We start from the raw sequence: 26,276 nt of genomic DNA, 5'->3' as shown, positions 1-26,276 counted from the left end.
ACACGGAAGAATTGAACAATGAGACTTGCAGGAAAGACATTGATGTGGCTACGCTTCTACTAACTAAATCCTGTGGCTCAAGTATCATCGGGGCTCTCTTCGACTCTAGTCTCTGCCTCTTTGTGTGCTTTACCTTCATTCTTGGATCTTTTCTTCTGTTCATAGAATGGGAAACTTGGCTGCTGACTACTCAGGAGCTTTACATCGTACACAGCACGAAAAGTAGAAAGACTGGCTTGACTCTCGGTTGCTACACACAAAAATTCACTTGACTCTGGTTTGGGTCAAGTGCTCATCCTCTCCCAATCAACTGTGGTCAAGGAGACAGAGTCAGTTAGGAACACCTCCCAAGAAAATTATATGAACGGATGGAGGACAGGAACATTTTTCGTAAGAGGGGAAGTTTCTATTCCCAGAAGGGAAGTGGTGCTTAGAATAGAAACCTGTAGGTTTCTGCTCTAAATGGAAACATTGCTCTGTAAATATGCTTTGCTGTTTAACACCTCCATTTTTTACGGTACTCTGCCCTCTGTCTGTATGTCTTTTCTCTTCTTGTGGTCTGGAAAATTCTTGCTCCTCCTTTAATAGTTCAGGTTTCTCCTCTTGGAAGTCCCTTTAGGCTGATTTTGTTCTTCTTCCAATACATTTACTCTCTTCTTTATCTATGTATCTTATAACATTAACCATGTTGAGCTATAATTATTTGTTTATATGTCTGTTTTACCACCTAATTGTAAATTACTTAAGGGTAGAAACTATCTTTTAATCTTTATAGCTCAGGTCTGATAACAGTACTTGATTAATACTAGTAATAAAAAAATGAGCATATTGGACTTTCCTGGTGGTCCAGTGGTAAAGAATCCACCTTCCACTGCAGGGGACACGGGTTCGATCCCTGGTCGGGGAACTAAGATCCCACATGCCGCGGGGCAACTAAGCCCGCGTGCCACAACTAAAGAGCGCACACGCTCTGGAGCTCACACGCCACAACTAGAGAAGAGAAAACCCGCACGCCACAACTAGAGAGAAGCCGTGCCTCAACGAAAGATCCCGCATACCTTAATGCAGATCCCGTGTGCCTCAACTAAGACATGACACAGCCAAAAAAAAAAAAAAAAAAGAATAAGCATATTAATCATTATCATTTCTTGAATAACTTAACTTTAAATACATTCAAAATTATCTTTGCAACCATTCTATAAGTTAGATACTACTTCTTAATTCCTAGAGCTTAGAGAAGCTAAGTAACTTGTCTAAAGTCACATAGCTAGTAATTAGTGGAACCAGAATCTGAACCCAGGTAATCTGATTGCAGAGTCCAAACCATACTGGCTGGAGAGACAGAGGAACAGCAAAGTAGAGAAAGAGGGGAATGGATGTGGCATGTAAGCAAGAGTGGTAAATAGCTCAGTGTGTGACTAGAGGTAGATTTATGGATGTGAGTGGTGAGAATTGAGAAAGGAAGAGTTGGTTCAGGTTAAATTATTAATATCCTTGTGTGTCATGATAAAGAGTTTGGATTCTGGCCTGTAGCTAATGGGTTCATTTAAGATTTAAGCTTAGGAATTATATAACTACAATTTAACATACAGAAACAAAGCTCTGGCTACATGTATAACAGGGATGCTGATAAAAAGATAATTAAGCAACTCTCTGCCATAACACAAATTGTAGCAGGAGATGGAGTTCTGGATCAAGAATGTTGGGAAAGGCTGTTTTTGCTTCCGTTTTCATCACTGCAGTCTACCTTAAAGCTATGGAAGTATTTTTAGCAATCACAGGTTATTTTATTTATGGAAGTGATATATCTGGTTATCCTAATAGCATTTGGATTTGGTCTTTGTCCTCAATCTGATACTGTATGTTTATATAAGAATCTTTATAACTGTACATATACTTCAAGTTACTTTTTATATGATTAAATTATATTAAAATTCACAGTCCAAAATGTTTGCTATCTGGGTTTTGGAAAATCTTTTCTCCCTATACTCCCTGTATATACACAACACATACATTTTTCTAGGCTTCACATCTCTGATCTTTATATTTAATGATTGAATAATTGTCAGTAGCATTTATTACGGTAAATTCGAACTATGTAGGTATTTGGAAGGACTGTTTAGTCAAAAATAGTCTGTTCTCAGAAACATCTCAGTGTATAATATAGAACAGTAACTCATCCCCTTTATATTAATTTATTCTTTGATGTGCATTAATATATAATTATTTTTAATGTCCCTTGCTGTAGTTCTATGACATTAGGACATAGCACTACACAAATCTAATTCTTTTTTAAAATTTAATTTAATTCATTTATTTGGTTGCACTGGGTCTTAGTTGCAGCACACAGACTCCTTAGTTGTGGCATGCGAACTCTTAATTGTGGCATGCGTGTAGGATCTAGTTCCCTGACCAGACATCGAACCTGGGCCCCCTGCATGGGCAGCACGGAGTCTTATCCACTGTGCCACCAGGGAAGTTCCCACAAATCTAATTCTATGATAGTCCCAGAAGGCTTAATGTTTGATAACCCTCCCCTCTACCCCCACCCAAAGTGCCCCTGTGTTCTCATCCTCCCTCCCTCCCTCTCCCCCTCCCCCCCACCCCCTGCTCTCGCTCTCTGTCTCTATCTTATTAAGCTTTCTGCAGCCACATACACCATTCTCAAGGAACTTGACTTTTTGTGGCATCCCTTCCTCATTTCTCATTCAAGGTTATCCTTGAGGTTTATTATTCAATTAGATTCCTATTGTGAAAATGCTATGAATATAGGTCAAGAGTAAGTCCTGTATTCTCATTTATTAAAAATTTGGGCTATGACATTAAAAAAAAATCATTGGGTCTTCATGGTTATGCTAAACAGTTCTTGTTTTTCTTTTCTGTTATTTGGAATTTTGAGGTATGGGATAGTCAGAACTGGGAAGGACTTGATACATATTCATGAAAGTTCCTTAATCTTATCAAGAGTACACTGTTGCCATCTCTGATAATAATAACTGACCTATAATGAGGGCCTGCCACGTGCTAGGCACTGTGCTAAGTATTTTACACACATGACATTAATCACCACATTAATTGCAAGGTGAGCTGATCACATTTTACAGATGAGAAAACTGAGGCTGATGAGAGATTCAGTATCACACCTGAGGTCACACAGCTAGTAAGTGACAAAGCCTGAATTTTTTTTTTTTTTTTTACAGTACGCGGGCCTCTCACTGTTGTGGCCTCTCCCGTTGAGGAGCACAGGCTCCGGACGCGCAGGCTCAGCGGCCATGGCTCACGGGCCCAGCCGCTCCGCGGCATGTGGGATCTTCCCGGACTGGGGCACGAACCCGTGTCCCCTGCATCGGCAGGCGGACTCTCAACCACTGCGCCACCAGGGAAGCCCCAGAGCCTGAATTGAACTTCGTTTGTCTGACTCTAAATCCTACACCTTTTTCACTACATAAAATTTGTCTCTCAGCCAGCAATTGTTTTAAATATTTGAGGAGGACTTCCCTGGTGGCGCAGTGGTTAAGAATCTGCCTGCCAATGCAGGGGACACGGGTTCGAGCCCTGATCTGGGAAGATTCCACATGCCGCGGAGCAACTAAGCCCGTGTGCCACGACTACTGAGCCTGTGCTCTAGAGCCCACGATCTACAACTACTGAGCCCGTGTGCCACAACTACTGAAGCCCGCGTGCCTAGAGCCCGTGCTCCGCAACAAGAGAAGCCATGACAATGAGAAGCCCGCACACCACAATGAAGAGTAGCCCCCGCTCACCACAACTAAAGACAGCCCGCGTGCAGCAACGAAGACCCAGTGCAACCATAAATAAATAAATTTTTAAAAAGAAAATATTTGAGGAGATACACAGCTATACAGAGACATCAAAAACTGAAGAAAAGAAGCAGGATTATTGGATTTCCATTTTTAAATATGGCAAATTTTAATTTTAGACTTCAAAAATTTGAAATAGAATTATAGAAATATTTGTTAAAATTCTAATTGTTAATGTTTCTAGTGGAAAATTGATAGTCTTGTCTTCAATGCAGTACTTACCAAGAATGAATTTTCTGTTTCTAGTTTTAAGACAAAATTGGCTGCGGCATTGGCAAGATGTCGAATCAAACATGATGCCCTTTCAATTTACCACATTCTTCCAGAAAGAGTTAGGAACCAGGAACTAAGGGCCTCAACTTTGCCACTTTATGCTTGGATAAATACGTGTAAAATCAGGTAAGATTTCTAATCAAATTCTTTATTTAAGTCACTTGCCTTTCAAAATAATGTGATAAGAAGTATTACCTTTTTAATGGATGGGGGGCTCATCTGGGGGAGTGATTGGGGAATCATAGTTTAGTTCAGGATTTTATCACCAGATTACCAAAAGTAATTACATAGATGTGTTAACTTTTTTGTCTCTGTTTTTCAACTTATTGTTGGCTAAAATTATAAGTTCCATTAGATGCAATATTTGCAGTGATATTTTTATTTATTGTAGGAAAAAGATCCTAGTGTTAAATACACTTTTGATGTGTTATATTTGTAATTAAAACCTAATGTTATATATTTACAGCCCTGAAGAAGTTTATCATAGTTTGAAGAAAAAAGGCTATAATAAAGTCAAATCTGTGTTGCATGTTCATAATAAAGTCTTTGCTGTGGATCAACATTGCTATGATGTCTTAATTTTTCCATCTCATCTTAAAAGTGATCTTCTAAATATAGATCTTTTCAAAGATTATAAACTTGTATTTCAGGTAAACTAACACTTACTTTCATTGTGATTCTCAGTAATCCTGTTCACCCAGAGAATTCCTCCACTTAAAAATAAAACCTAACAAATTGGTTACGTTTTGTATAGGTTATCAAGGAAGTTTATAAGGCCTAATTTTCACCTTGAATAAAATTAATTCCCCTACAGCCAGTTTTCATTTTATACTTTGACATCTTTGCCCCATGTGAAGTGGGCATATTGTAAAGAACATATTCTTCCTACACACCATAGATGGGGGAACTCTTATTGCCTACAGCTAAAAGGCTATATTTTTCTCTCCCAAGGGAGGATTCAAGAGAAGGCACAATGATTCCTTTTCTTCTTTCCATTTTTGGGGAAGATGCTAGTGCCATCCTGCATTTGAAAACGCAATGTGTAATACTTTCCCATTATCTCTTTACTACATTCCTACAGCTTTGATTTGTAAGATGTGTATGTATAAACGGCTATCAATGCAGGAAGAGAATGTGAGGTATAATGTGGTTTCAATAGAATGAGAAATTAAAAGAAATCAGGTTAAATTAATTTTTATGTGCTTAGATTTCAATTCTTGCCTCAGATTCACCTTAGTTTTGTAAGGTTTATCCCTTCATAGTACCTGCATTCTTGGGCAGAGTCTCTTGGCCTTATTTTGTTGTGACACCTTGTTGAGCACTGAGATCAGTTGCAGAAACTCATCTGTCCAGCCCCCTTTTATAAGCTTGTCAACCATCTTACTTTTAATCTCTGTGAGCTAGCAGCCATTTAGATGACAGTGTAATGGGGAAGAAAGAATGGCAGTAGCAAATGGGTGCATTTTCATGAAGGCTTAAGAATGGGAGCTAAGGCAGGACATCAGTAGTCTATTAATCACATTTTGGGGATTTTGGCATTGCCTTATCACTGTATAAAAGTTAAATGATCACAGTCATAATTTAGGCTAAACAAAGTTAGGGTATTGTTTTAAATCAGTTTATATCAGTTATCTTTGTTAAGTTTATATTTTAACATATGTTAAGATGTTTTAAACTCGAATGCGTTAGGTATCTCTTCAGAATTTCTGCCAATACTTTGTTTTTACCTGAGGCAAAAAGAAGTCAGTACATGCTTCTGGTCAAACCCTTCGAAATTCTAATTGTACCATTATCTTGTAGGACAAATCTCGAAGTCTCGCTGTCCATTCTGTGAAGGCTTTATTAAATATGGATGATGATATCTTAATGGTCAATACAGGTTCGTGGTACACAGTTGCCCATATGTCAGTCTTAACAAATAATAATGCCTCAAAAATATTTGTGTGTGGAGTACAATCACAAGCTAAGGATCCTGACCTGAAGAACCTTTTCACAAAAATGGGATGTAAAAGTATGTACAAATATTTATTTGTTTGGTGGTAATGTTCTGTAAGATTTAGAAATGTTAAAAATATTTGAATTTGTTATCTCTCGTAATATAAAACTCTATATATGAACTATACTCCTAAAATCCCCACTAATCTGTATTATATCAGGCTGTTCTTGTTACTTAATATTGGTTAAACAACTGCAGTTTAAATTAATGAATATATTGGCACTTTGGTATATTGCTTGACATTTACTGCATAATTTGAGTTTCAAACAATAATTAAAGTAACTGGTAGAAATTGTCATCTTCTAATAAATAAGAACACAATCACAGGAGTTCTTAAGGGACAAAGATAATATCTAGGACCAGATGCTAAGTCCTTAGGCTTCTTATTTTTAAAGAATTTTTCCACTGGATCATGCTGTGACAAAAGATAACATTTCATTATAGGTTCAGTGAAGCTGAAAAACTAAACGAATCTTTTGACAGATTCACAGGGTGAGCGAAAAGATAAGTAGAATCCAGGGCTTGACATGGAGAGGTAGACTGGTAAATACCCAGCATTTCATTGGAGCACAGAAGTATACCCTGGGTAGTGATCAGTCCTCTGATGAATTGAAGCCCAAATTCCAGTCATCTCAATTCCCGGTTGGATTAAGGTGATCTGGGATTGCCAGAGGCAAAAGTAAATTCTCTCTGGAAGAAAGTAACATCATCCTGGATCTCATATTATCTCCTAATTTTTTTCAAATTCTGTGTCTGGCACTCAAGAAAAAGAAAAATCAGACAAAATAGAAGAAAGATGTGAGTGAAATAAAGAGAAAAATACTGCAATAGAAGCAAACCCACAAAAGGGCCAGGTACTGGAGGTATCAGATGTGGACTTTAACTATGATTAATATGCTGAAGAGACTAAATGACAAACTGCAGAATTTCAGCAGAGAACTGGAAACTATAATTTTTAAAAAACTCAGAAGAAAATTCTAGAATTGAAAAATACAATATGTGAAATTAAGAAATAAACAGATTTAACAGTAGGTTAAAACTAAAAGAAGGAACAAGTGAACTGATCAGTCAGAAGAAACTATCCAGACTGAAGCATCAGGAGACAAAAGGATGACTAATATGGAAGAGACCACAAAATACACATGAGATTCAGTGATCCAGTGATGTCAGGTATGTTGTGATTGGGAACCCAGAAAGAGAGGAGAAAAGGAACTGGGAAAAAACAATATGTGAAATTGGGACTGGGAGTTTTTAAAAATTGATTAAAGTCACAGATTCAAGAAGTGCTATGAACTCCAATAAAAATAAATGTGTATAAATCACAGCAAGATTCTTTTTGACCCACCTCCTAGAGAAATGGAAATAAAAACAAAAATAAACAAATGGGACCTAATGAAACTTAAAAGCTTTTGCACAGCAAAGGAAACCATAAACAAGACCAAAAGACAACCCTCAGAATGGGAGAAAATATTTGCAAATGAAGCAACTGACAAAGGATTAATTTCCAAAATTTACAAGCAGCTCATGCAGCTCAATAACAAAAAAACAAACAACCCAATCCAAAAATGGGCAGAAGACCTAAATAGACATTTCTCCAAAGAAGATATACGGACTGCCAACAAACACATGAAAGAATGCTCAACATCACTAATCATTAGAGAAATGCAAATCAAAACTACAATGAGATATCATCTCACACCAGTCAGAATGGCCATCATCAAAAAATCTAGAAACAATAAATGCTGGAGAGGGTGTGGAGAAAAGGGAACACTCTTGCACTGCTGGTGGGAATGTGAATTGGTTCAGCCACTATGGAGAACAGTATGGAGGTTCCTTAAAAAACTAAAAATAGAACTACCATATGACCCAGCAATCCCACTACTGGGCATATACCTTGAGAAAACCAAAATTCAAAAAGAGTCATGTACCAAAATGTTCATTGCAGCTCTGTTTACAATAGCCCGGAGATGGAAACAAGTGCCCATCATCGGATGAATGGATAAAGAAGATGTGGCACATATATACAATGGAATGTTACTCAGCCATAAAAAGAAACGAAATTGAGCTATTTGTAATGAGGTGGATAGACCTAGAGTCTGTCATACAGAGTGAAGTAAGTCAGAAAGAGAAAGACAAATACCGTATGCTAACACATATATATGGAATTTAAGAAAAAAAATGTCATGAAGAACCTAGGACTAAGACAGGAATAAAGACACAGACCTACTGGAGAACAGACTTGAGGATATGGGGAGGGGGAAGGGTGAGCTGTGACAAAGCGAGAGAGAGGCATGGACATATATACACTAACAAATGTAAGGTAGATAGCTAGTGGGAAGCAGCTGCATAGCACAGGGAGATCAGCTCCGTGCTTTGTGACCACCTAGAGGGGTGGGATAGGGAGGGTGGGAGGGAGGGAGACGCAAGAGGGAAGAGAGATGGGAACATATGTATATGTATAACTGATTCACTTTGTTATAAAGCAGAAACTAACACACCATTGTAAAGCAATTATACCCCAATAAAGATGTTAAAAAATAAAAAATAAATGTGTAAAAAACATAGTAGGCACATCATAGCATAATTGCTGAAAACGAAAGACAAAGAACAATGTTCAAAGCAGCCAGGGAAATAATACATATTACCTTCGATGAGATAGCAATAAAACTAAAAATTAACTTTTCAACAGAAACAACTGAGGCCAGAGACAAACAATATCTTCATAGTGCAGAAAGAAAATGTCAGGCTAGATTTCTATACACAGCAAAAATTTCCTTTGAAATAAAGATACTCTCAGAGAGTGAATTTGTTACCAGCAGATACAATAAAGGGTTTACTAAAGATTATTGTTTGAGTAGAAGGAATATTGTCTCATACAGAAGGTTGTAGATGCTGGAAGAAATGAAGAGCAATGGAAAAGGTTAGTACATAGGTAAATCTAAATAATTGTAGTCTAGTGTCTTGTGGGACTGTAAACTAATGTCTTGTGGAGCTAACAATATTTGTGTTATATGTAATTAAAATACATTACAACAATTGCACATAGTTTAGAGAAGGAAATGGAATTAATGTGTTCTGTCATCCTTGCTTTGTCTAAGAAATGATAAAAGTAGTAAATTATTAAGTCAGTGGTATGTGTTATAATATCAGGGGCAAACAATAAACAAATAATAAAAGAATGTAAAACTAATAGCTAAGGGGGAGGGGTGGAATATGGAATTGGAATCACCATAGTAATGTATAAAAGGCAAGACAAATAGAAAGGAAGTAGGTAGATTAAACTTTACAAAAAATATGTATTTATAAATCAATAAGTAAACATTAAATATGCATGAGTAATACTTGAATTACAAGACAAAGAACATCAATACTGGATTTTTAAAGATCAACTTTAAAATGCTATTTATAAGAGATACCCCTTACATAAAAGGATATTCAAAAAAAAAAACTTAGAAGGACAGAAAAAGATATTCAGTGAACATACTAACAAAAGGAGCTACAGACAAAGTAGTGTTATGTCAAGAAAACTTACTAGAAATATAGCATGTTTAAGTCATCAGGAAAATATACCAGTACTAAGAAGTATGTACATAATAACGTAGTCTCAAAATATATAAAGCCACATTATCTAGAATCAGCAGGTAAAATGCTCTGTGTATAGAAAATTCTAAAGAATCCATGAAAAAATACAGATTTAATGCAATCCCTATAAAAACCCTAGCTGGCTTTTTTGCAGAAATTGACATTCTGTCCTAAAATTCACATGGAAATCCGAGGGACCTGAAGTAGCCAAAGCAGTCTTGAAAAAGAACGAAGTTATAGGACTCACACTTCCTGATTTCAAAATTCACTACACAGCTTTAGTTATCAAGACAATGCGGGACTGGCATAAAGATAAACATGTAGATCAGTGGATAGAATTGAGAATCCAGAAGTAAAATCTTACATTTACGGTCAATTGATTTTTGACAAGTGCGCCAAGACCATTCAACAAGGGAAGAATAGTCTTTTCAACAAATGGTGCTGGGATAACTGGATATCCACGTGCAAAAGAATGAAGTTGGACCCTTACTTCAAATCATACACAAAAATTAACTCAAACTGGATCAAAGACCTAATTATAAGAGGTAAAACTATAAAACTTCTAGAAGAAAACACAGGAGTAAAACTTTGTGACTTTGAATTTGGCAGTGTGTTGTTAAACACAACAAAAGAAAAGATAAATTGAACTTCATCTAAATGAAAAACTTTTGTTCTTCAAAGGTCACTATCAAGAAAGTGAAAAGACAACCCACAGAATGGGAGAAAATATTTGCAAATCATGTATGTAATAAGGGACTTGTATCTAGAATATGTAAACAATAATAAGACATATATCACAATTTAAAAATGGGTAAAGTATATTAATTTAATTCAGCTCTTCAAGAAAAAAGTTTATAAAACAATTCAGTTATCAGTAATGGGCAAGGAGATATTACTACAGATCCTAGAGACATTTAAAACATAATAAAAAGATACTATGAGCAAACTTGAACATTTAAATGACATTGGCATATTCCTGGAACAACACAACTTACCAAAACTGACAGAAGAAGAAATAGAAAATCTGAATACTCTTGTATCTATTAAGATCTTAAAACTAGTGGATATAAATGTCTACTAAATTCATAATTGAAAATCTCCCCACTCACAAAGCAAAAAATTTAAAAACCTTTCGTCCTTTAAGGAAGAAATAATACTCTTTCAGAGAATAGAAAAAGAAGGATTACTTCCCAGTTAATTTATAACCTTGATATCAAAAACTTGAAATGGATATTAAAGGAAGGAAAATTATAGGCTAGTGCCACTCATTAGCATATTTGTAAAAATAAGTGTTAGCTAGCTGAAATAAGTATTAGCAAACTGTATTTAGAAATATATAAGAATAGTACATTATAAATAAGCTGGATTCTAGGAATACAAAGTTGGTTTAACTCTTAAAAATCAATGTATGTAATCATGTTAATAGGAGAACAATTTTATGGTCATCTCAATAGATGCAGAAAAGAAATTTGATAAAATTTAACATTCATTTATTATATATATACACAGCAAATATCATACTTGATGGTATGTTTAAAGCTTTCTGGTATCAGGGATTAGATAAGCATGCCTGCCATCACCACTTCTAATCAACATTGTACTGGGAATCATAGGCAGTACAGTAAGGAAAGAAAAGAAGAAATAGAAGATATAATGTTTGGAAAGGAAGAAATAAAATTGTGTTTAATTTATGGGTGACATGATTATATATGTGGAAAAAACAAAGTAATCTATAAACTATAGATTTCACGTATGCCTTTTTAAAATTAATTTTTATTGGGGTATGGTTGATTTACAATGTTGTGTTAATTTCCGCTGTACAGCAAAGTGAATCAGTTACACGTATGACTTTTGCAGTGTTGCTAGATACAAGGTCAGCATACAAATTCAGTTTCTGTACACCAATAACAAAAATTTGAAAATGAAGCAGATACCTTTTACAATGAACAAAAATCCATAAAACTTTTAGGAATACATCTAGTAAAAGATGTGTAAGACCTCCTCATAAAACTTATGGAACATTATTGAAAGAAAGAAAGAAGACCTAAATAAATGGAAACAACAGACCGTGTTCATGAATTGGAATACTAAATGTCATAAAGATGAGTTTCTTCTCCAAGTTGATCTGTATTGATTCAATTCAATCCTCTTGATGCTACAGGATATTAAGGAAGAGAAGGTCTTTTTAGTAAATGGTGCTGGGAAAAAATGACCCCTGCTTCACACCATCTACACAAATCTAGAATGTATTATAGGAGAAAACTTCTTGACTGGGGCTGGTAAAGGTTTCTTAAACAGGGCACATAAAGCACTCATCATAAAAGAAAAGATTGATAAATTGGACTACAGTAAAATTTTTTAAAATTTAAGGACTTCTATGCATTAAGAGTACAAAGGGAAACTGTAGAGCGGGAATATATAAACTGATGAAGAGGTTTTTTTTGCCACAGTATACAAAGAATTCTTACAAATTAACAATAAAAAAGACAGCCCAGTTGGAAAATGTGCAAGAGACATGACCAGGCATTTCACAAAAGAGGATATACAAATACCAAAAAAACTTATGTAAAAGTACCTTAACCCCATTAGTAATCGAGGAAATGCAGTTCAAATCACAACTTACCACCACATATCCACAGAATGATTAAAATTAAAAAGATGGCAGTACCATGTGCTGGCAAGGTAAGGAGCATTAGGAATGCTCAGACACCGTTGGTTGGACTGTAAATTTGTACAGTGACTTTGGAAAACTAGCATTAATCACTAAAATTGAAAAAATACATGCCCTTATGATCCAGCACTTCCAGGTTTATTACCCCTTTGAATTTTTACCTAGTTAACCAGAGAGAATAGGAACCACTGGGTAACTAAGCAGTAGAGGAAGGGAAGTTTCTTCTTTTAGAAGCATTCCAGGTGATAAATGAAAAAGGGAAGACGGGAGTAGAATACGACTATTTTGCAACCCCTTTGCTGGTACCATAAAGGCAATTTAATGGATGAATGTGACCCCACTTGTGAAGTAGTTTTGTGCTCCCCACACACCAAGAAAAAAAAAGAACTTGAATCTAATTAAGCTCTAAAGATCCAGCTACTAATAAACTACACTTTAGGAAAGTAATTAGCAAAATCCAGACTGTGGGAAATTCTAGTAGTACAAAAAAAACATGTTTCATTAAGAAATAAATGATAAGAAAAAATGGAGAGGGTACCTATAAACAAAAAGAAATTTAAAAGACATCAACTAATTGCAATGTATGTACCTTATCTAAATCCTGATTTAAACAAACTATAAAAAAAAATTTGACAAGTGTGAGACTATTGGAAAATTTGAGCCACGATTGTATGCCATTATTATTTGATGATAACAAATTACTTTTTAAAATGTATGGGGCTGTATTTTTAAAGGGGTTCTTATCTTTTAGTGATATATGGTGAAATATTTTATAGATTCAAAATAATATGGGGGAGTGGAAGTGGGTGTGGATATAGATGAAACAAGATTGGGAATGAATGGTTCATTGTTGAAGCACCATAATGGGTACTTGAGAATTTATTACATATTATGTCTATTTTTGACATAATATGTTTAAACTTTTACAATAAAAAGTTAAAAATAGGGGAAAAAAGAAAAAGGCCCACTTGATTAAAATTTTTTTTTCAAAAGAGACAATAGAAAGAGAAGAATTGATCAGACAAGAGAAGGGTTGGGTAGGGCAATTTCAAGAGCGACTCCTCAGCAGATGAGGGGAATGGGAGCCATTGCAGAAGTGAAGGGGTGGCCCTAAGATAGGATCACAGATAGTTATAACCTGAGGGAAGGCAGATACTCTTAAACTAAATTATAAGGTCCCTGAGGACCTTTAGACTGTGCCTAAATAAAAATTATAAAATGCTAAGTGAAAATATAAATGCTAATAAAAATTTTTTTTCTGGGAAAAATAGAATATAAAAGGGGTTAAAAAATCGGAAGGGAAGTAACCAATACTGAGCATTTACTGTATACTAGGCACCATGCTAAGCCTAACTGCTTTATCTCAATCTTCACTACAATTAGATGAGGTGTAGGCTTTATTATCCCATTTTACAAATAAGGAAATTGAGGCTTAGAGAGATTGTCACACAGATAGTAAATAGTGAAGTTGGGAGTCAAACTTGGGTATTTCTGCCTCTAAAAGCCATTTCCCTCCACTATACCATACTGCTTTAAATGCAATCTGAAGTTCAGAATGGAAAATTTAAATTATATTTTATGTAGAAGATATTTAAACTTCAAAATCATTCTCTCAAGTAAAGGAGAAAGAACTCTATTAAGAGAATTCACGCATTAACTTTAGGATGTTATCAGAAAATAATCCTCTTTTCTGACTGCATTAAAATGACTTTTTGTGGGGTTGAGGATTTAAAAATGAACAATGATAAATAGATATAATTACATACTGATTAAGATTTTTAATTAATATTTTTACATACATTTTCTGTGTTTTTTCTCCCAGATATTGAAATACTTCACGAGACATTTATTAACCTTGAATCAAAGGATCATAGGTTACAGAAAGTTAAAGTGATTCTGCTGCTACCTCGTTGTTCAGGACTGGGTGTTAGCAATCCAGTAGAATTTATTTTAAATGAGCATGAAGGTACTTGCTTTAACTTTTAATTTCTAAATTATTGAAATCTTAATATTTTTAAAATGAAATTATTTAAAATCATTAAGATGACATATCAGATACATCTGATTAATGAATAACTACCATATATAGAGCACTTAATATGGATAAAGTATTTTACATCCATTACCTCATTTAATCTTTATTATACCAGTTCTGTGAGATACGGGCAAGGGGAATATTCAAAATGTTCAATAGTTAGAGTGATGTAGGCAATCAGAACAGATGCTAGTATGCTGTTCTGGCATATACCAGAGCTCAGAATATAGGCATTAACATTTATCAGCATTTTATAGATAAAAAAACTGAAACTCAAAAAGATTCATTCATTTTTATATAGTCACATAACTACTTGGTAAGAGAGCTAGGATTCAGATTTAGATCTGCCTGACTCTAGAGTCTGTGCTCCAAGATGATCCCAATTAAATCATGATCAGACTATTTCAAACTCAAGACTTCTTTAACCCCCAGTATGTATGTTTTATGATACGAATATCTCAGATTAAATATTCTGAGAATATTTTATTTGCTTCTTTAATAAATTAAGAAATATTATTTAACATTAACATTTATTGAGCACTTATGTATAAGGCACTGAACTAAATCCTTTGCTTGGATTACTTCATCAAATCCTCACAAGAACTCAATGAATTGGTTACTCATTATTTCTCTTTTATAAATACGGAATCTGAGGCTCAAGAGATGTTGAAGCCACTCAGAGTCTTTTGACTGGTAAGTGTCAGAGCCTGGATTCAAACACTACTGCTCTGACTCTGGCCCTTTGAATCATGCTGTTAATCACAGTATGTTAACTGAAATTGCTTCTTACTCTAATCCCTTGTTTATAGTGAAAGGCATAGGTATGGTTAACTAGAATATTAGACAAAGAGGACATTCCACCAACATTCAGAATATGTTGAGTAACTGTTTTCTATTTCTAGCAAGGACAGAATCTAAAATGAAGAAAAAGTAATTGAGGGAAAGAAACTAATATTTATGGAGCGCAACTATGCCCCAGTCAATATCTAGGAAGTGTTCATGCATTATAACTTAATATTCACAATAACTTTGTGAGGATAGTGTTATTTAATTATCTCTGTTTTATAAAGGGGAAAAAACCCCCCAAGATTGAGACAAATTTAGCAAGTTGCCTGAGATCATGTAGCTAGATTCAAAGCTGGGATTCAAATTCAGATTAGTTAGCACATTCCACTATGCTACACTATAGAAAGAATTCCACTATACCAGTGGTCCCCAACCTTTTTGGCACCAGGGACTGGTTTCGTGGAAGACGGTTTTTCCACAGACCAGTGGTTGGGGTGGGGGTGGGGGTATGGTTTTGGGATGATTCAAGCACACTACATTTTTTGTGCGCTTTTTTTTTTTTTTAATTTAAAAAATTTATTTATTTATTTTTGACTGTGTTGGGTCTTCGTTGCTGCTCACGGGCTGTCTCTAGTTGTGGCGAGCGGAGGCTACTCTTCGTTGTGGTGTGCGGGCTTCTCATTGCGGTGGCTTCTCTTGTTGTGGAGCATGGGTTCAAGGCATGCAGGCTTCAGTAGTTGTGGCACACAGACTCAGTAGTTTTGACTCGTGGGCTCTAGAGTGCAGGTTCAGTAGTTGTGACGCACGGGTTTAGTTGCTCCGCTTAGTTGCTTAGTTGCTCTTAGTTGCTTAGATCTTCCTGGACCAGGGCTCGAACCCGTGTCCCCTGCATTGCCAGGCTGATTCTTAACCACTCCGCCACCAGGGAAGTCCAGCAGGCGATTCTTAACCACTGCGCCACTAGGGAAGTCCTTATTGTACACTTTATTTCTATTATTGTTACGTTGTAATATATAATGAAATAATTATACAACTCACCATAATGCAGAATCAGTGGGAGCCCTGAGATTGTTTTCCTGCAACTAGATGTTCCCATCTGGGAGTGATGGGAGACAGTGACACCCGAAGTGTGTTGCTTATGTCCAGTCTACTCCGTAAGATGCAGCTTAATTGTCACTTGCCACTCACTGATAGGGATTTTTTTTTTTAACATCTTTATTGGAGTATAATTGCTTTACAATGCTGTGTTAGTTTCTGCTTTATAGCAAAGTGAATCAGTTATACATATGTTCCCATATCTCTTCCCTCTTGCGTCTCCCTCCCTCCCACCCTCCCTATCCCACCCCTCTAAGTGGTCACAAAGCACCGAGCTGATCTCCCTGTGCTATGCGGCTGCTTCCCACTAGCTATTTTACGTTTGGTAGTGTATATATGTCCATGCCACTCTCTCACTTTGTCACAGCTTACGCTTCCCTCTCCCCATATCCTCAAGTCCATTCTCTAGTAGGTCTGCGTCTTTATTCCTGTCTTACCTCTAGGTTCTTCGTGACCTTTTTTTTTTTTCTTAGATTCCATATATATGTGTTAGCATATGGTATTTGTTTTTCTCTTACTTTACTCTGTATGACAAACTCTAAGTCCATCCACCTCACTACAAATAACTCAATTTCGTTTCTTTTTATGGCTGAGTAATATTCCATTGTATGTATGTGCCACATCTTCTTTATCCATTCATCTGTTGATGGACACTTAGGTTGCTTCCATGTCCTGGCTGTTGTAAATAGAGCTGCAATGAACATTTTGGTACATGACTCTTTTTGAATTATGGTTTTCTCAGGGTATATGCCCAGTAGAGGGATTGCTGGGTCGTATGGTAGTTCTGTTTTTAGTTTTTTAAGGAACCTCCATACTGTTCTCCATAGTGGCTGTATCAATTTACATTCCCACCAACAGTGCAAGAGGGTTCCCTTTTCTCCACACCCTCTCCAGCATTTATTGTTTGTAGATTTTTTGATGATGGCCATTCTGACCTGTGTGAGATGATATCGCATTCGTAGTTTTGATTTGCATTTCTCTAATGATTAATGATGTTGAGCATTCTTTCATGTGTTTGTTGACAATCTGTATAACTGATAGGGATTTGATATGAGTCTGCAAGCAATTGATTTATTATGGTCTCTGTGCAGTCAAACCTCTCTGCTAATGATAATCTGTATTTGTAGCCGCTCCCCAGCGCTAGCATCACTGCCTCAGCTCCACCTCAGATCATCAGGCATTAGATTCTCTTAAGGACCACGCAACCTAGATCCCTCGCATGTGCAGTTCACAGTAGGGTTCACATTCCTATGAGAATCTAATGCTGCCCCTGATCTGACGGGAGGTGGAGCTCAGGTCGTAATGTGAGTGACGGGGAGAGGCTGTAAATACAGATGAAGCTTCACTCTCTCGCCCACTGCTCACCTCCTGCTGTGTGGCCCAGTTCCTAACAGGCCACGGACCACTAGTGGTCCGTGGCTGGGGGTTGGGGACCCCTGCAGTATACCACAAAATTTTTAACTGGGCTTATACTGAACTATGTGGAATTCTGTCTTGCTACAGAAAATTTCTTTCCAAGACTAACCAACTCAGATGGGAGTATGGTGGACTGAGAAAATTCCCATACTAACTTTGGGAAATGATCAAAGAAGAATTAGATTTTGTAAGAAGAGGGGACGAAATAGCTGCAGCTACAATAAGCATTCCAGTTAAGAGAACTAGAACTTAGAACTACTGTGAGACTCTGGCCTTATCCTGGGTCATCTTGAAGTGGGAATGCAGAACAAAATAAACCATAGGTAAAAATCATTTAGAGGCTGGGGTGTGGGTGAAGCACAAAGGTAACTACAAATGACAAAAAGAGGGAAAGTAAAAAGTTTCCTAGATATTGATAATATTTTGAAATCCTTGAAGAGGTGACCGGATAAGCCAAGAAGTGGTCTTTGGCAAACCTGGAAAAAAGGAGGGTTTTGAAGGAGACTGTACTTTGATGAGGTAATAGCCAGAGCAAATAAGGAACTGCTGACCTAGTGATTATGGTAGAAATATTAGTCATAAATTTAGTGGGGATGAATCCAAAAGACTTAGATTCATGAGAAATCATGAATTAGTTTGAAAAACAATTTAACATTGGAAAACATTACAACCAATTTTAGAATGTTTATCATAAACATTATCATATTTGAGGAATGTATGAAGTCGATCTCTGCTAACAACTTAGAATTATTTTAAAATGGGGTGAAAAGGTAAGCTGATATGGTTTTAGAGTATAATAATGGGTAAATAGTCCTTTAAAAAGTGATGAAAGAGAAAAATGTAAAGTGTAAAACTAAATTGGGAAGAAATGGAGTTTAATTAACCTTTAGTGATATTACTGGAGTGGGGAATAGCCAAATATATGGTATAAATAGTTGGCTTTCGTACTGCAGGGAGTTACTGAGAGGCAAAATAAAACAGGGATTAGCAGGTTGGTCAGATTGCCAAGCTAGAACCTGGCTCTCAACTAGTAGCCATGTGACCTTAGACAAGTTGTTTAATGTATGCTTGAACAGTTTTTTCAATGTTAAAATGAATAATAATGCTTCAAGGGTTGTTGAATAAAATAATCTATTTAGAGTAGTATTCAATATATCTTAGTTAATATTATCAAGAAATATGTTAAAAATAGTTTCAGGGGCTTCCCTGGTGGTGCAGTGGTTGAGAGTCCACCTGCTGATGCAGGGGACACGGGTTCGTGCCCCGGTCCGGGAAAATCCCACATGCCGCGGAGCGGCTAGGCCTGTGAGCCATGGCCGCTGAGCCTGCGCGTCCAGAGCCTGTGCTCTGCAATGGGAGAGGCCACAACAGAGAGAGGCCTGCGCACCAAAAAAAAAAAAAAAAAATATATATATATATATATATATATAATTTCAGAAATTTAAAGAATTACTATAAGAGTTTCTTTCTTTCTTTTTATTAATTTTATTTATTTATTTTTGGCTGCATTGGGTCTTCGTTGCTGCACATGGGCCCTCTAGTTTTTTCTTCCAAAATTTCTTTCAGTAAGTTAATGTTTTTAACTGTATCCTTTTGTGTTCTTTCTTACTCAGATCTGACTATAGCCCATCAGTTTCTACCTTGGAAAATAAATCTTTTTTTCCTCTATTAGTACCCAGACTGACTGTATTTTGTTTTTTATACCTAAATGACTTATTTTGGCTGGTTGGGTGACTATATCATAAGAACTTGGAGAAAAAAGGAAAAATAATATTAAAACTAAGCAAAATTACCTTTATCAATTCAGTTTTTAAGTCAGTATTTTATAATACTGCCTATTTATTTATTTTAAAAAATTTATTTATTTTTATTCATTTATTTTTGGTTGGGTCTTCGTTGCTGTGTGCGGGCTTTCTCCAGTTGCAACGAGCGGGGGCTGTTCTTCATTGTGATGCATGGGCTTCTCATTGCAGTGGCTTCTCTTGTTGCGGAGCATGGGCTCTAGGCACGTAGGCTTCAGTAGTTGTGGCATGCAGGCTTCAGTAGTTGTGGCTCACGGGTTCCAGGGCACAGGCTCAGTAGTTGTGGTGCATGGGCTTAGTTGCTCCGTGGCATGTGGGATCTTCCCAGACCAGGGCTTGAACCCGTGTCCCCCGCATTGGCAGGTGGATTCTTAACCACTGCGCCACCAGGCAAGTCCCCTGCCTATTTATTTTTGATAAATATTTTCCATGAAAACTGTCATTAATAGGGAAAATGATTAAAATATTAAATAATGTGATAATAGCAATATATGAAAAACATCTAATAGTGATATATTTAAAAGCATTTATTTCCTTTTAGATACAGGTTTACTTAAAGATTTCTCTCAAGGAGGCCCATCAGAAGATAAACTTCATGTTCTTGCTCAACAGCAATATGAACAGCTAACACATGCAATGAAATGTAAGTTTGTTATCAGTGTAATATGAAAATATGTTGTAAATCTTAGAAACATTAATACTTCATTTATCTGTTATATTCAGGCAATCATGTGTGAACCATAAGTGAATTTTTCAGAACACTCAGTTCCTTCAAATAACAAAATATTTATTTTTACCAATTTAGTTCTCAAAAATATATGCTTTACTATCATTTTAAACATAGGTTAGCAAGAATAATTTACAGTTTTCTTTAATGCTGAAGTAAAATAATTACATACATCCATTGTTGTACAGTTTCATCTTCTTTATTTCTTTTCTTTGGCTTCTTACTCGATGTAATTTTTCCGTTGTCATTGTGCCTGCCCCTAACTCTTCTATAATCCCAATTTTAATCAAACTCTTACTTCTCTTAGTACTAAAAAGAGAACAGAGAGATGCAATTACAGATAAAGGCTAGATCTCTTTAAGTCTGAGTAACAAGGCTCTTTAAGTATTTATATTATTGCTTCAATCACTGCATTTAGATTTTGAGTACCATTTAGATGTTGAGTACCAATGCCCTTCCACACATAGATATGGAAATCTAGAAGTCTCTGAGAAATTATATAAACTTTAATTAATTCAGTGCATGTTTATCAAATGCCTACTCTGGGTCAGATATTAAGCTGGTTGTTAGGGATATGAGTGTGGATAAATCCTGACCTCCAAAGGCTCAAAGGTAAGTATAGGGTATAGATGATTTAATATATGAAGATATAACATATGTGAAGTAGAAATAAGGCAAAATAGAAAACACAGAGGAGTTCTGCCCCTTTAATTGATGTTATTAAAAATATTTATTTGAATATGATAGTATGTATATGATCTATGAAATGAGTTGATTGGAAGATGAGGAAGTTGATAAATAATGCATTTTTAAACTTCTTTCTCTGATTACTCTATTTAAAATTGCAGGATAATCTTTTGAAACTAACTGTCCTCTGTATCTGCTTTGATTTGCTCTATAGCATTTGTCACTTTCTAATGCTATATGTGTGTGTGTGTGTGTGTGTGTGTGTGTGTGTGTGTGTGTGTGTATTTTTACTTGGGCTGTGCCACTGCTTGGCTTGCAGGATCTTAGTTCCCCAACCAGGGATCGAACCTGGGCCTCTGGCAATGAGAGCGCTGAGTCCTAACCACTGGACCACCAGGGAGTTCCCTAATTTTCTTATTTATTTGTCTTATGTCAATGAAACATAGAAAATAAGCTCCCTGGGGCAGGGATTTTTGTGTGTGTATATTGAATGGTGAGAACACTGCCTAGCACATAGTAGGTGCTCAGTAAGTGTGAATAAGTGAGTGAGTTGCAGGTAATAAGATTACCTCATTTTACAGTTGAAGAATTGGAGAGTTAAGTAATTTTCCCAGGTTCATACAGCAGTAAGTTACAGAATTGGGATTCACATCTAAGTCTGTCTGTTTCTAGAGTCCTTTTAACTAGTTACGTGATATGGCTTGTGGAAGAATAGCTGGGAGTGTCAAGCTTATGGTAATCTGCAGTATTTATTTGTTTGTGTTTGTAATTAGGTTGGTCACATTTGATTAGATTTCCATACAATCCAGTTAGATTTATTTTATTTATTGGCCACAGCCTACATTCCTAATACATGCTTTAAAGGGGAGCCATGCAAGCATCTATAGAAATAATTCCTATCAAAACCATGTGGTATTAGTACAGACAGACGTTTGAAAACATAACAGATTTGTTTAGGATTGTTACTGGGGTCATTATATTAATTCCATCTTCTTTAAATGTAGTTACTAGAGCTCAAGCAGTTGTTTACTGCACATATTCAGTTTATCCAGAAGAAAATGAAGCTGTTGTTAAGAAAGCACTGGAATTTCAAGACCACGGGACTAAAGTACAATCTTATAGGTAAGAAAGGAAGGATTCTTCTAAACACCTCAACCAAATATTTTTGAAAGTGAAAAATTTTGATTTTCTGAGTTAGAAGTAGAAGACGTTTCAGTTCCTTTTTATTAGACTTTAATATGACCAAATAGCCTAACTTCTTACAACTTGAAAGTAGATTCTGTAAAGCCTTTACAATGGCTTGGCATGTGCATTCTCTTGTACACTAAAAGATTCTTGTTTTTGTTGTTATTGTTAAATAAGGCTAAAGGCATTTGGGCTTAGACTTGATTAATTTCTGGATAAATTGAGTATAAACTTTATACCCTGAGTTTTAGATACATCTGTGCTTCAGTAGAAGAAAAGTAAGAGTATAAAATAACCTTAGAAAATAGAGAGAAAATTGGATGTTTATTATCTGAAAACATGTTTCTTAGACCCATTTAGCCTTTGGTACCCACAAGGACTAAGATAAGAATAGCTTGAATAGCCATAGTAGCTTCTGGGTAAAATGCTATAATAAACTAGGGGCAGAGAAGAAAAACAGTAATACTCCATCCAAACTCTGGACGTCAAGATAAGGAGTATATTTAAGATTACTATATGATACCAATTAGTTCTTCAAGACTGTGACAGTTAATAAGGTATTTTAAAATGTCTCCTATTTTTTACTTATTTCTCCTGTTCTGAACTTTTACTGTAATTCTTATAGTAGCATCTTAATATGTATATGGTTTGCTCTCTCCTTTTAATTAGATATTTTTCCTTTGCCAGTTCACAGGTGGACATGTTTGTAACCACATCCGTATTTCCCTTCTTACTTTGCTTCCTTATTTAGTAATTCTTGTTGGTAGCTAACAGCCAACCTTTTTTCTGCCAGCTTCTCAACACAGCATTAACTAAATCTCCATCTAGTGGCAAAGAGAATTATTTCAGGTATATGACCAAAATCGTTAGTGTGGATGACTCTTGATTTGTCTGTCAGGGATAAGGTTCTAAGAATGTAATATGGCAAAAATAGAGGAACATCTCCACACCCTCTCTAGCATTTATTATGTGTAGACTTTTTGATGACAGCCATTCTGACCAGTGTGAGGTGATGCTTCATTGTGGTTTTGATTTGCATTTCTGTAATAATTAGCAACATTGATCGTCTTTTCATGTGCCTACTGGCCATCTGTATGTCTTCTTTGGAGAAATGTCTATTAAGGTCTTCTGCCAGTTTTTCGATTGGGTTGTTTGTTTTTTTGTTGTTAAATTGTATGAGCTGTTTGTATATTTTGGAAATTAAGTCCTTGTTGGTTGCATTGTTTGCAAATATTTTCTCCCATTCCTTAGGTTGTCTTTTCATTTTTTTAATGGTTTCCCTTGCTGTGCAAAAGCTTGTAAGTTTGATTAGGTCCCATTTGTTTATTTTTGTTTTTATTTCTATTGCGTTGGGAGGCTGATCTAAGAAAATACTGCTACAGTTTATGTCAGAGAATGTTTTGCCTATGTTCTCTTCTCGGAGTTTTATGGTGTCAAATCTTATATTTAGGTCTTTAAACCATTTTGAGTTTATTTTTGTGTGTGGTGTGAGAGAGTGTTGTAATTTCATTGATTTACAGGTAGCTGTCCAGCTTTCCCAATACCACATCAACAAGTCTTCAAGAGAGACTGTCTTTTCTCCATTGTATATTCTTGCCTGTTTTGTCAAAGATTAATTGATCATAGGTGTGTGGGTTTATTTCTGGGCTGTCTGTTCTGTTCCACTGAACTGTATGTCTGTTTTTGTGCCAACAGCACACTGTTTTGATTACTGTAACTTTGTAGTATAGTCTGAAGTCTGGAGGGTTATGCCTCCTGCTTTGTTCTTTTCCGTCAGGATTGCTTTGATAATTCTGGGCCTTTTGTTGTTCCATATACATTTTAGGATTATTTGTTTTAGTTCTGTGAAAAATGTCATGGGTATTTTGATAAGGATTGCATTAAATCTGTAGATTGCTTTGAGTAGTATGGCCATTTTAAAAATATTAATTCTTCCAATCCAAGTGCATGGGATATCTTTTCATTTCTTTGAATCATCTTCAGTTTCTTTATCAAAGTTTTATAGTCTTCAGCATATAGGTGTTTACTGCCTTGATTGAGTTTATTCCTAGGTATTTTTTTTGACGCAGTTTTAAACAGGATTTTTTTTTTACTTTCTGAAATTTCATTATTAGTGTAAAGAAATGCAACAAATTTCTGTATATTAATATTGTATCCTACTACCTTGCTGAATTCATTTATTCTCATAGTTTTTGTGTGGAGACTTTAGGGTTCTCTATATAGAGTATCATGTCATCTCCAAATAGTGACAATTTTACCTCTTCCCTTCCAATTTGGATACCTTTCATTTCTTTTTCTTATCTGATTGTTGGGGCTAGGACTTCCAATACTATGTTGAGTAGAAGTGGTGAAACTGGGCATCCTTGTCTTGTTCCTAAATTTAGTGGGAAGGCGTTCAGCTTTTCACTGTTCAGTATTATGTTGGCTGTGGGTTTGTCATAAATGGCTTTTATTATGTTGAAATATGTTCCCCCTATACCCACTTCTGTGACAGTTTTTATCAAGAATGGGTGTTGAATTTTGTCAAATGCTTTTTCTGTCTATTGAGATGATCATGTGGTTTTTGTCTTTCCTTTTGTTAACGTGGTGTATCATCACATTGACTGATTGCGTATATTGAGCTCTCCTTGCTACCCTGGAATGATTACAGCTTGATCATGGTGTATTATCCTTTTCACATATTGTTGGATTTTGTTTGCTAATATCTTGTTTTGAAGATTTTTGCATCTATATTCATCAAAGATATTGGCCTGTGGTTTTCATTTTTTGTAGTGTTTTTGTCTGGTTTTGGTATCAGGGTGATGGTGGCTTCAGAATGAATTTGGGAGTGTTCCCTCTTCAATTTTTTGGAATAGTTTGAGACGGGTAGGTATAAGTTCTTTGAAAATACTAACAGATACAAAGGGAGAAACTGACAATAATACAATAATAGTAGACCTTAACACCCCATTGACATCAATGGACAGATCATCCAGACAAAAAATCAGTAAGGCAACAGAGGTTCTAAATGACACAGTAGATCAGTAGGACTTAATTGATATCTACAGAACACTACTTCCAAAAAAGCCAGAATACAGATTCTTTTCAAGGGCACATGGAATGTTCTCTAGGATAGACCACATACTAGGTCATAAAAAAAAAACCTCAACAAATTTAAAAGGATAGAAATTATTTGAAACATCTTATCTGACCACAACAGTATGAAACCAGAAATCAACCACAGAAAGAAAAACAGAAAAAGAATGAACGCATGGAGACTAAACAACATGCTACTAAGAAACCAATGGATCAACAATGAAATCAAAGAAGAAATGAGGAAATGCCTCAAGACAAATGAAAATGAAAACACAACCTTACAAAATCTATGGGATACCCACCCACTGGTGGTTGAAGCTGGGTCCTAGGGTTAGTGCTGGACTACTGACATCAAGAGCCAGGTCCTGGAGTCTGGTTGCAGGGCCCAGACATCCCAGAGCTGATATAACATGGCTGGGGGTGAGGTAGGGAAGGGGAGCAGATCTTGACACAGTTGGGTACAGAGTCTGGGGTGTCCTGAAGCTTGTGTTGGCCTGTTAATGGGCAGGGCCAGGGCCCAGCTGGTCCCAGGGCAGGGTCTGGCCTGGTCTGGACAGAATAGGTTTGCAGGCTGTGGGATTGTGGTTTTCTTGCATCTGGTGTCTGCCCACGTTGGGTCAGCCTGGTCCAGAGGCTAGAGGAGCCAAGGCCCAGAGGATTCTGGGGCTGGTGCTTGCTCACTGGTGGGTGGAAATGGGCCCTGGGCCCTCTATTGGGCACGGCTGTGTCCAGAGGCAGATGTGGAGGTCTTTAGGCAGTCTGTCTGCTGATGGGTGGTGCTGTATCCCACCCAATTAGTTGCTTGGCCTGATTTGTCCCAGCACTGGCACCTAAAGGCTGTTGGGTTGTGTGGGGCCAGGTCTTGGTGCTAATGAGCTAGAGGGAGGATTCCACAATGGTGTTTGCCAGTATCAGCATCCATGTGGTAGAAGGAACTCCCAAGAATGGCTGCCACCAGTGTCTGTGCACCCAGGGTGAGTGCAGCCGCCCCTCACCTCTCTGAGAGACTCTGCAAGACCAGCAGATAGGCCTGGCCCAGGCTCCTATCAAATTACTGCTTTTTCCCTGGGTTCCAGAACATGTGAGATTTTGTGTGTGCCATTTAAGAGTGAAGTCTCTATTTCT

At 36.4% G+C, this 26,276-nt stretch overlaps 1 protein-coding gene across 1 annotated transcript in view; it reads left to right on the top strand.

Annotated features, from left to right (window-relative positions):
• Positions 1-26,276, top strand: part of NSUN7 (NOP2/Sun RNA methyltransferase family member 7) — a 64,087-nt gene that overhangs the window by 20,373 nt on the left and 17,438 nt on the right. Inside the window, exons 5-10 of the mRNA XM_027103104.1 lie at positions 4,068-4,220; positions 4,561-4,744; positions 5,895-6,105; positions 14,166-14,309; positions 20,019-20,120; positions 21,896-22,013. Of these exons, the coding sequence (XP_026958905.1) occupies positions 4,068-4,220; positions 4,561-4,744; positions 5,895-6,105; positions 14,166-14,309; positions 20,019-20,120; positions 21,896-22,013 (912 nt within the window). The remainder of the gene's footprint in view (positions 1-4,067; positions 4,221-4,560; positions 4,745-5,894; positions 6,106-14,165; positions 14,310-20,018; positions 20,121-21,895; positions 22,014-26,276) is intronic.

Source organism: Aethalodelphis obliquidens, unplaced genomic scaffold (genome assembly GCF_003676395.1).
Source record: "Aethalodelphis obliquidens isolate GAN/ISIS:26980383/991018 unplaced genomic scaffold, ASM367639v1 scaffold6, whole genome shotgun sequence".
Taxonomy (NCBI): Eukaryota; Metazoa; Chordata; class Mammalia; order Artiodactyla; family Delphinidae; genus Aethalodelphis; species Aethalodelphis obliquidens.
This window is presented reverse-complemented; position numbering and strand designations above follow the sequence as displayed.